The following is a 12,415-nucleotide window of genomic DNA, read 5'->3' on the forward strand; positions in this document are numbered from 1 at the left end:
ATTCATAGGCACTCTGTAAAGGTTTACTAAATAATTGTAAACAAACAATTATGGCTCACTGTGCCACAAATGGCATTTTGAAGTTAACACAGAGGGTTAGGGGAGCACAGAGAAGAGATATGTAACCCAAGCCAGAATATCTCAGTAGGTTTTCCAGGCTAGTCTTTAAATGGTGCCCTCAAGTTTCCCAGGAAAAGAGTTAGTATTGGAAGAGGATAGAGTTTCAGATGGAAGAAACACCATGTGCAAAGAAGTAGAACCATGGACTCATGTGTTGAGAAAAGGGCAGGTTGCTAAGTGGAGCCAAAGGGGTGGAGGTAAAGTCGAAAATGACTGGCTCAAATTTTGCAGAATATTAGAATGCTAGGATCCATGGGTTTATCTGTATTATATTCCATCAAGGCAGGGCACCCTAGGCCACTCCACAACCCCACAATAGAATACTTTTCCTGGATATACCAAGGGGCTTCTATAAAACCTGAACAGGGTACATTCTCAGATGTGAGGAGGACTCCCAAACTACTATGCCTTGAAATGTCCCTCCCAGCCACAAGGCAAACACTAGACCCCTTTGCACATTTCACAGGAAAGAATGAGAACTTGTTTTAGCAATGCGTTTGTTTTCCTATCCCTGTGGCACTAACATGGGTTATTTTTGTCCAAAAAAGGGACAAGAGCATTCAAAACCCACTCATAGACTTAGAATGTTAAAGCTGGAAGGGTCCCTGGGGATCTACCTCCTCATCCTCAGATGAAGAAACTAAGGCTCAAGGAGAGAGAAAAATTGTCAAAGAATATTTTGACAGAATATTAGTGGAAGGCTGGTCCCTGGCTCCTAATCCATGCTCCCCACTGCACTGTGCTCTCCTGCAGGGGATTTGATGATGAGATTGCAAACTTTTTTCCAGTGAACTTAAATGCAAAGACTAAAAATACTTCTTAATTATTCTTCATTAGAAGAAAACAAAGTCTCTTCAACTCTCTGACTCCTTCAACCAATTAAATCTTTGGCTCCCACTCAAAGGGAGTATTTAAATTAATCAGGATAAATCTCTGACTTACCCTTTCCCTCCAAACAGTAATTTTGTACTGAAAAAATGAGAATAGCTTGCTGGAGACAGAAGAGTGTCTTAGAGAAAAAAACACAATCCAATCTATTTAATTTAATTTCTCACCATCACCTGAGACTCCCTAGCCAAGAGTTAATCATTCATTTATCAAACAGCTATTAAACATCTATTTACTCAACAATCACTTATTGAGATCCTACTGTGTGCATTCTAATCATAGTCAGGAACACAAATATGCACCAAATATGAATTTAGCCCTTAGGCCCTCAGGACATTTATCCTTGAGCAGAAAAGATGACATATACATAAATCGTTATTGGCCTACCCCAGGCTTGGTTCAAAGTAAGTTCTCAGTCCAAAGTAAATCTCATTCAAATGAATGAATGAAATTGATTTCTCTATTACAGATAGTTGCTATGTGAGAACTCCACTGAAATGGGGACACAGAGATTCTAAGATTTACTGAAGGCTGAGTGAAAGCATTAGCTTAAGAAACACAACCCAGAGGAGGCAGGACTCCAAAAGGTGGGAAAGCAGACTGAAGAGTATTGTGACAGCTACATTCCCCTCTCTGGGCCTCAATTTCCCCATCTTATAACGAAGGGATGGCATAGATGAACTCTGGGGAAACTCTCGCAACAATACCCAATGCCTCTATGATCTCGGTTCCCAGCACTGTACAAAAGTATAAATCCAGCCTCTCCTCTTAAAAATAACTATTGAATCATTGTCCCTCTGCCTTCTCAGGGTCACACCCTGTGTTTCTGTGGATTTCTCTTTGGAAATGGAAGAAAGGATGGAATTCAAGTCTAGCTTTGATTGGCCTTCTTTTCAGCTTAAACAACAGAAAAATATCCAATTATCCCATTCATAATTACAGTCTGCACATCGTACCACAGGCATAGAAAATGACCCAGCAGCAGAAAACTGGCCACGGCACAGAGGTACACATATGCAAGCCATTATCTGCATGGAGACAAGCTGGCCTGCAATGGCCCCCACTGGCTCAGGGAAGCTGGTTATCTCCCCAGCTAGCCATGGGCATCCAGGAGGTTGCCTGCCACAAGCTGCAGCTGCATCCAGTCCGGGCTCATCTCATACTCCAAGCTGAACGGAAACCACGTGACAAAGTGTTTCACTCACAGGGAGAGGTCACAGATGAAAGCCCCAAACTGTACGCCTGTTACAAATCCAGGCCTGTTCAGGCCAAAAGAGAAGTTAGTGAATAATGACTGAGTTCCATGAAGGCAGGAAACAATGTCCAACTAGGTCACCAACATGTCCTCAAGCACACGGCACCATACAAAGCAGATGACCCGTACTCCATAAATATTTATAGAAAAACTTTGTTGAAAGCTAATGAATAAATAAGTACTTGCATAAATGAGTAAATGATTTGTTTATGGAAAAGACAGAGACTGATTAGAGTATTACCCAGCACTCAGGTTTAAGCACCACATAGAAATATGTAACCTAGCTCTCTACCTGTCAGCTCTGTTCTTGAGCAAGTAACTTCACCTCCTCAAGGCTCAGTTCTCTCATGAGATAGACATTGTGATGTGCTGCTGAGATTCCCCTTTTTGGCAGGATTTATTGTCCCAGATGCTGGGAGTATCATTAGCCAACACCCTTCAGCTTTCAGGCCCTCCAGATGTTCTCAGAGCCACCTCACCTAAGATCATATCCTTCCTAAAGATGTCTAAAAGTTTTAGACAAAATAAATTTAACAGAGTTTATTTGAGCAAAAAAACATTTCATGAATCAGGCAGCACTCAGAGCCCAGAAGAGGTTGGAGAGCTCCTCTGAAGCAGCATGGGTGGCAAGCTTTTATGGGCTGTGCACAAAGGAGAACAAAGAAAATGCATGTAATGACTAAAGGGGAAAGATCCTAGTTAAAGGTTAGTTAATTTCTGATCAGTACAGTTTCTAGTTTCATTTTACTGTTGATGCTGGGCTTCAGTTTGCTATGTAGAAACCTAAAGTATTGAAGCAGCCCCAGCCTAATGGCTTCCCAGTTTAAAATATTTTCTAACACATTCCAATGACAGATCAAGGTGGGACATGAAGGCCCTGGACATTTTGGCCAATGGACAACAACTCTGATTCCAAAGCTCCCTACGAAATCAGTTGACTTCACTGAGCCAGGTTTTGCAGCTCAACTTCACCTTCTGCCCAGTCGTGTTTCCTTCCTCTCCCTTCCATAGGCATTGATCCCAAAGATGGTCACTAAAAACCATGCTGAACTCTAAACCCCACCTCAAAGGCTGTTTCCCATAGAACTCAACCTATGACCTCTTGTTTGCAAAATATAAATAATAATAATTATACACATAGGTCATAGTGAAGACTAATAGCTGTGTGGAGTACCCAGCCCATAACAAGTACTTGAAACCATAAGCCAACCTCGTTGTGGGGGTTTGCAAAGGCCAGTCTATTAATCACCTTGACTCTTCACTGGCGGGGATTCAGAGAGAAAAATTCTAAATGCCATAGATGATTTGTGTGCTAGATAAGTTATAGAAGGAAGTGGGGAAGGAAGGGGACATTTGGACCCAGCCCTGTGTGGACCCTGGCCTCCAGCTTACACCCCAGGAGGCTTCCCATAAAGAAAGTTAAGCCAAAGAACTGGGTCATCTGGATCCTGGCAGAATATGAAGGCCAGGTTGTGATGGTGGAGGGCACAACCCTGGGAGTGTGAAGCCTGCGTCCAACATGCTGACCACCATGGCTATATTCCAGCAGCACCACCACCATGCCCAGAACCAACAAGAAGATCAGCATCCCAGATGGAAAGATGGGAGGCCAGAGGAGCAAATGAAGACCAGCTAGGGACATAGCAGCCACAGTCTCCTGCTATCCAGGAAGCTCACCTCTGGCCCCTTCACTGCCACGAATAAATCTTTGACCACCCCCCAGGGAGGTACTCAGACCAGAGACTGCATCGGTTTCACTACCTGGGGGGAGGGAGAGAGATTATTACTGTTATTTACACCAGCAGTCCCTACCCTTGTCGGCACCAGGGACCTTTGGCACCAAGGACTAGTTTAGCGGAAGAAAATTTTTCCATGCAGGGAGGCTGTGAGTGGTGGGTATTACATTCCCATAAGGAACATGCAACCTAAATCCCTCATGTGAGCAGTTCACAGTAGGGTTCGTGCTCGTATGAGAATCTACTGCCACCTCTGATCTGACAGGAGACGGAGCTCAGGCAATAATGCTTGCTCTTGCTGGCCACTCACTTCCTGCTGTGCGGGGGGCCGGTTCCTAACAGGCTGAGGACCAGGGATGGGGACTACTGATTTCTATGACCTGGGAAAGTGAGGCTTGTGTACTGCAAAGCACCCTGAGGCTCTACAGAGACCTTCCCTGCTGGATCCAAGCACTGCTACTACCTTTTAAAGCAGCTGTCACTGCCACTATGTTGAAAAAAACACAGATGCATAGACAGCTTAAACAGTCACTCAAGGTCACAGAGCTGGTAGGAGGTGAACTGGGATTTGAACCCAAGTCTGATTCCAAGGTCTACATGCTTTCAACCACTTAGCCCCACATAAGAGATTCCAAGAGTAGCGTTTTGTTCTTTTGCTTATTTTATTGTTTTTAAATATGAAAGCATTCCAGGAGACTCAGATACAGAGCTGAGAACCACCGCACCCTGTCAGTCCACTTCCTGTCACTCATGCCAGTTCAGCAATGGATCCCAACCCCAGGGCTAGGAAGCTGTTGCTCCTGACCTCTACTCTCTCCTAGGAATCCACATCTAGAACAGCCTTTTGTGCTACTATTTACTCACAATGGTCTCAAATACCAATGGCCTCACCCATATGCTTTACCCAGGCTGCTGGATGCTTCCATGCAACATGGCAGTACTTGTTTATTTTTGTGCACTGAGGTGAACAATGGCACTGCAAAATAAAATTCAGTTTCAGTGGAACACAACAGAAAGAAGTCAATTATCCAGCATGAATTATTTATCTGGAGACAATAACCATGATGTTATTCCCCACAAGAGAAGACTCTGCAACTTGGAACAGGAGAAAAAAAGACGTGACTGCTACTGTCTGCCTATTACACTGCTTCAGACTGCATCATAGGCAAATTAACACTTCTGACATCCTGTAACTACATATGCGCCTTCTCTGTGAATGTGGACCATGCATAGGCCCCTAGAACATACACAATTAACAGATTGCTAGGTCCAGGGATTCTATTCCCCCAGTGTTCTGGCTAGGCCTGGCAATGCTAGGCTGTGAACATATTAAAGGAAATACCACCCTCTCTCTGTTGCTCATCCCACCCTATCAGAACTGTAAGGATGAAGATATTGTAAAAAAAAAAAAGAAAAAGAAAAGAAAAAAAAAATTTAACAAGCTACATCTTCTATGGCCAGCCATAACTCCTGATGTTAGTCTGGGGTCTTCCTCCCAATGGATTTGCTGTGCAAGATCAGTTAGAAATCATGCCTTGCCTCCTAATAATTTGATTCCTAAATCATTTGTATGTAATTTAATTTCCTGTGACCTTAAAACTTCTGAAGATGTTGGAAGTGGGAGAGAGAGAGGGAGAGATAGGTCAGTGGTTCTCAGGAGCCTAAAATGGCCCAAGATCTGATCTTTGCACCTCATTCTCTACTCAGAGCACCTATTCCTCATGGGAAGCAGGGGAAATTAGTGTTGATTAAGCAGGTCCTATGCTCCATGTAGGGGCTTCATACACATAATTTTAAATGCTCCTAAAACTCAATGATGCATGTATAAATTATCCTCATCTCATGGATGAAGAAACTAAAGCCCAAAGTTATGACTACTATGTAGCAGAACCAAGAACCAAGCTGGAGCGTTTGCACTCCTAACCACTGTCCTAAATGTCCCTGTGATGATGGCTTTCTCAACCCCAGCACAGGTTCAGATCTGACCATACCAGGACTGCAAGGGGGTGTTTGGAGGGATCCCAAAGCCCTGTAGCCAGAGCTGCTGCTATCCACCTGACTACACAGTTCCCAACCTACTCTCTGGGCAGGGGAGACTCAAGCTTCACTTCAACCAGGGTAGTTTTACTTTTTCCTGGTTTAAAATATTAGGCTGTTGAGAGTGTCTGTCTATGATTTCTTTTTCTCACTCAGGTCACTTGCTGAGGGTTAGGGGTCAGGAGAGGGATTTCTGGAAGAATTTCCCCATATCACCTACGTGAAGAGCTCCAACACACAGCAACAGGCACTCAATAAGTAATGACTCTGCATATGTAGCTCTCAATATGTGACACACACTTTGCATATATAGATTTATTTAATCCTCACATTCACTCTATGAAGAAGGTGCTAGGATGACTTCCATTTCTACATGAGAAAAGTGAGAGACAGATGATAGGGTTCAGGAACTTGCACAGACCACACAGCTAGTGAGATGTATAGCTCAGCATTGAAGCCAGGCAGTCATGTGTCCAAAGCTGACCCCACTTCCCCGTCTCATGAAAGGCCATCAGCCATTCCAGGCTAAGGCAGGCCCCATCTTGAAAAAACCACATACATCCTGACAGGTCTGTATCTCATCATCTCTGAGTTCCACCTTAGAGGTGCTGTGTGCAAAGATAATTGGATCCCCATATGATGTCTTATTCTTGGCTTCCAGCTGCAGAGGAAATTCTGAGTGGCATTTCTAACCATGCCCTGAGTCCTCAGGAACATGCATGAATTGTATATCACATCCTAAAACCTCTTTATAATGATGGCTTTGTGGGATCAGATTGGTGTGTACACAGAGGCTAAACCAGTTCCAGTAGACTTTTAACAAATAATAATTTTTTCTGATTTTAAAAGCAACACATACTCCAAAACAAATAATAACCAAACAAACAATATTGAAAGTAATAACATAGTAAGATGAAATCCCAAGTAATTCAGATGGAGGGTTAAGGATAAAGGTAAAATGTCAGTGATACATGGAATATGTTAACACAAGACATTACAAAATAAAACGATGGCTTAATAGTTTTACAAAATCTACTTGGATTGTGTTGCCTCAAAATAACCCCATCAAAATGTCTCAGCAAAATAAATAAATGAATAAATAAGGCTAAGTGGAATCCCCAAGCACTCTGAGGTTGCTGAGTTCCTCTACAGATCAAACCTACATTACAGTGACCAACTTCCCAGGTTTGCCAGGAATTTCCACGGCCACAGGACTTCCATACCCAAATCAGTACAGGACCCGGCAAACGGGGACAGTTGGGCAGGAAAGATCTAGCACCCTGGCACTTCTAACACTGGTTCAGGTTCAGGCTCCAGGACCAGTCACATTAAACCAGAACCTGCCTTGTCACATCTTCCAGCTGTGTGCAGGCACTTCTGGTGGCCCCAAATGTCTCCTTCTTCAGACAGGATGTTCTCAAGCCCTCTCCCCTCATTATCCGGGCTTCACCTTCTTCTCAGTATGTGCCTTTCCCATCCTCCCTCATTGCCCAACTCAGAACAACAAGTACTTCCCAAGGATCAGCTCTATGCTCCGTTATCTCCTTGGTGCTCTGGGCAAAAGAGAAGACATCCAAGGTAGAATGACACCTTCCAAAAGCCTCAGAGAGGGCCTCCACTAACGCCAAGGACCCCCAGGGGCTCCAGCCCCCTAGCCAGGCAGGATCAGGAGCCTCCTCTGGAGTCCTCTATCTTACTAGCACACCCACTTGATTCTTTGTTTTATGGTCAGCCTCAGCATTAGACTTCAGCTCATTAGAGGCTGGGATGTGCCTGATTCTGCAGTGTCCCAGGGTCCAGTTCCATTGATATTTGCTGAGTGAACATGGCATCCCCAATACATTATCCTCGGCTTCCTCCCCAGAAAATTGCATGGGAAGATGGGGTCATCTGCAGCCTCAGGATGCTGGAACTGGACCTCAGTCAGGGTTCAGATGGGGTAGGCCTGGCCTGGAGTGACAGCTGTAGGACTTACCGCTGACCCGGCAGGGTGATGGAGTCCAGGTGGCGACCTCCAGGCAGCGCCATCATGTTGATCCCAATCTGCAGCAAGGCCTGCTCGCAGCGGTGGTGACCCTGAAAATAGAGGGCAGGATGGCACAACAAGGCCCTAAGAAAGGAGGCACAATCACTTTCTCTCCCATTCCCAGGCCACAAGGAACCAAAGCAGGCAAAGAGGTAAGGCCTCCTAGCCCTCTTCTTCTTTTGAACCAGTTTTCACTCCACTATCCTCATACAAGTAAGGCAGAACCCAGATTTGATCTTGTTTCTAAGTCCCTAGTCCACTTTATATCTCTAAAATATTTTCTTATTCCAATTTCAAATATTTGCCTGACTTATTTTGGTATGTATCAAATATTGGAACACACAGCCTGTAAGTATTGCATAGGACATACTTGTACCAAAAAAGTATCTATGGTTTATCTGAGATTCACATTTAACTGGGCATCCTGTATTACTTGCTAAAACTGGCAATTCTACATTCTAATTCCCTGGCTATTACCACTGTAGAACTGGGTTATTCACTGTGATTATGCTTAAGTCTGTCCTGGAAAATGTGACCCTGTTACTGGCATAGTGGTTGCTTTCCCAAATCCATTCCACTTCGGATGATGCAACTGTACCCAAATTGCCAGTGGTTGGTTCAGAAATAGGCATGTGACTCAATTTAGGCCAATGAGCCACGACAGGACTGCTTCTAGGAAAAGTGTTCTTTCTCCCAACAGAGAGATGCAAGATGAGACAGTATCTCTCCTGTTGGACTTGAACAAGGGAGCATATCCACTTCAATGCTGCTAGAGACCATCTTGCAATCATGAGCAGCACTAGCTGGAGAACAAAGTTAGCACACTCCAAGAAAAATATGCTGGGTCCTTGATCACCAAACCACTGAATCAACTAAGGCTGGAGTCTGGCCCAGCTCTAGGCTTCCTATTATCTAAGAAAACAAAAGCTCTTGTCGTTTAAGTCAGTCTGAGTGAGGGTTTTTGTTCTACACAGCCAAAAGCATCCTAATGAATAAAAGTAATCCAGGTTCCAGGAACTCCCAATCCCAGCACCGAGGATGCAGCTGGCTTCCCTGTGCCTCACATTTGAACCCAAACCAACTACCCACCTGTTTGTATTTTTCTCCCTTGCCTTGTCCCTGCTGTGCTCCTGGAGGCCTTTTTGTACACAATCTCTTTTTTTCATTTCTCTCTCTCTCTGCCAACTCCTCCAAGCCCATGAGTAAGCCCTCCCTGAGGAATATGCAGATTCTGTCACCTTTGCCTGGGCACATCAACAGAAGAGTCTTACTCCGTGATTACACAGGAGCCCTATAGAAAAGAATGGAGGAGGAGCATTTTAACAGTGATGTGGGTGAACACGAAGCACTCATCATAATGCTGGGAAGAAAGAAGAAAATGGTCAGTCGGAAAAGTGTGGGGAGGCAGGAACCCAGAATAAACTAGGGCACTAAATAATTCCAGAGACTTGCTGCTGTTGCCTGTTTCTCTGTCTGTGGAGCTCATTAGACTGTGAGCTTCCTGAGGGTAGACACCACATGTGTTTCTGGCACTGAGCCAAGGGCCAGGCACTTAGCCTGCACTCTACACCTCTGTTGAAAGAATGAGTGGGGTAAATTTTTAATACATTGATGTTGAGCCCCATCTCTTCATCTGTAACTAAGGATAATAATATCTATTTTAAAGAGCTATTATAATGATGACATGAGATTAGGAATGTGGAAGTATATGGCCAACGTAAGAGCTAAATAAATAGTTAGCTATTATTATCGTTACGTCCTATAAGTCTGCTATGTGCTCAGCTCTCTGGTCATCTATGCTAAGGGAGATGTAGAAAATGAGATACAGCAGGTAACTCACCTAGCACAGCGAGAGGCTCAGCGAGCGTTCATTAGCATATGTTATCAGCATTGTTATTTCCATCATTATTATCATTATTTAGAAGGTATATTTTTGGAATTTAGTGAGCCAATAGGCTGAAAGGGATGGCACAAAAGAAACACTAGAAACAATAAAATGAGGTGTTTTCTCCCTTTTGATATGTTTGACTAAAGTACAAAAAAGGAAAATACCAACTTCTTAGGGTAAAAGCTAAGATGTGATTAGATGGCAGTGAGCAAGTAGATTTTGTTTTACTTCCACATCTTCATTACTGAGAAGAAAAGAGGCAAAGTAAATATGTTGAAGGGGGGATTAGAGCCTAAGGTAGGAGAGGAGACAGGGAAATACTGAGAAAATTCCAGGACCCTTTGAAGTTTGAATCAAGAGGAAACTTTCGGATGAGGTGAAGCATACATACCATAGAGTATTAGAGTGAACCTCTGACTCTGATTCAAGTCGTTTCTGAGGGACCCAGAGAAAAAAAAAAGTTGTCATGAGCAGAAGTCTGAATGCAAGAAAGTGTTCTGAATTCCTAAGAGGCAGATTCCAGAAATATAGCTCTGTGACCGTAAATTCTATAGCCAATTCTGGATCACCGACCTGTAAAGCCTTCAGAAAGAAGCAGTGAGCACAAGAAGCCAGCTAGAACACAGCAGGAACAAGCCAAAACAATCAACTTCTTTTCCTTCAGGAGCCTCTGGGCTGTTAGCTGAGGGAACTGCAATAAGTCTAATATATCTCGATTTTTTTAAAGCATCCCAGTGAGGTGCCATCATTCATCCTTTTTACCCATGACTTCCCAGCAGGTATTCAGGGGGAGCCTGCCAGCTCACAAAACCTTCCTTCATGTGATCTCTTGTGTTCCCAGAGGCTGGGGAGGCACCTTAAGGACATCTGATTGCATATGCATCACTGCCCTATTCACAGACTGTGTCATTATTGGCTGCCTCTTTGCCCCCAAAAGACAAGATTCCTTAATGTCTAAAGCCAAATCTTGCTGAATGTGGGATTAGGCACAGTCCTGACCCAATGACCTGCATGGTCAAGACTATGGGTTGTGAATCAGATTAGGCCTCAGAGGAATCACAGCTCATTTTCACTAAGGATGAGGAAGAATATCTGAAAGGCGAGATAGGAAATACTTGTTTAACCCAGCTGATGTTTATAAAGTATCTATAACAATAATAATTATAGCTAATATTTACTGAGCATGTCTTATGTGCCAGGTACTGTTCTAAATGCTTCATATAGTATTAGTTCATTTAATGCTATCATCATCCTCTGTTACAGATGAGACCTCTTACATTCAGTGAGAAGCACAGGTTAGTAGGTGGCAGAGGACTAGAATCCAGGTTTGATGATTGAAGGGGAGGTGCTGGAGCAGATGAAGATAAGAGCCTGTGTTCAGCCTTTGCTAACAGACAGCCTGACTCCATTTCTGAATGGCAACACCCAACCCCAGAGGGCATTTCTCAGAGATGCCAGCACTCTTCCCTCTCACCAGCACCGCCTACTGCTCCCACTTCCCGGACTGTGAATCTTCCAGCTTCATCTAGTGCCAGCCCTCAGTGACACAGCCCTCAAGAAGAAAAGCAAACACTGCAGTCATATGGAAGGAGAAGGAGACATTTCTCTTTTGTTCCTCATTTATTGTCACTTTTGTGAAAGTCATATGGACAGAGATAGGCCCTAAAGGGTTCGGGGGATGGGAGATCATAGTTCCAGTTAAAGCTTCAAATAGACCTGTTTAAAGCATGCTATCCTCAGGGAAGCTCCTACTGCAAAGTTCCATCTTCAGTCTGAAGCTCTTGCACCCACCCACTCCCACAGCCCTAAGTCAGACTCATCCTGTTGAGCAGACTTGAAGAATAAACTCCTTCCAAAGTTACACAGAATGTTAGGAAACCAAAACTGAGTTCAAGACAAGCCCTTGGTCCTGGGCTCTGTGTCCTCACTGGTGTTGCAAAAAGAACATGAACTTTGGAATCTGATAGATTCAAATCCCGACTTGTACAAATCCTGACCTGATAAGTACATAACCTTGGGAAAACTGCCAACCCACTGAACATGTGGTTTCCTCAATTATACCTACTTCCCAGGAGCATCATGAGGATTAAATGAGATTACTTGCAAAAGTCCCCAGTATTGTGCTTGGCATATAGCAGCCTCCAAGAAGAAGTACCCTTCCTGTTGGAAGGAAGAGTTAAGAAATATATCTCAGAGCAGAGCTGCTGCTTTTCCCAGGAAGAGAGGTGAAAAGGACACATGCAGGAGTGAGCAGGAAAGAGGAAATCCCTCCATCACCTGTCCCAGGGCCTTTCCTAATTCACTGAAAATCCCACCATGGATCCTGCAGCCTTGTTTCTTCAGGGCTCTGGGCTATGTAGCTCCCACCAGAAGTGGCTAGTTTACAGGAAAGACTTGAAGTCTTAAGTGTCTCTGATTTAATTCAATGCTTGCTGTGACAACAGCTCCATCTGGACAGCTCATTT

General features: G+C 44.0%; 1 protein-coding gene across 6 annotated transcripts in view; it reads right to left on the reverse strand.

The window, feature by feature from the left end:
- Window positions 1-12,415, reverse strand: part of INSC (INSC, spindle orientation adaptor protein) — a 133,330-nt gene that overhangs the window by 88,510 nt on the left and 32,405 nt on the right. For 3 of the 6 annotated variants that reach the window (XM_025356943.1, XM_025356942.1, XM_025356939.1), the window contains exon 1: window positions 8,012-8,134. In XM_025356943.1, the coding sequence (XP_025212728.1) occupies window positions 8,012-8,067 (56 nt within the window). In that variant the 5' untranslated portion in view covers window positions 8,068-8,134. Of the gene's footprint in view, window positions 1-8,011; window positions 8,135-12,415 lie in introns of those variants that run through there. The other 3 variants (XM_025356937.1, XM_025356941.1, XM_025356940.1) reach the window with 2 other exon arrangements.

Source organism: Theropithecus gelada, chromosome 14 (genome assembly GCF_003255815.1).
Source record: "Theropithecus gelada isolate Dixy chromosome 14, Tgel_1.0, whole genome shotgun sequence".
NCBI classification, from domain to species: domain Eukaryota; kingdom Metazoa; phylum Chordata; class Mammalia; order Primates; family Cercopithecidae; genus Theropithecus; species Theropithecus gelada.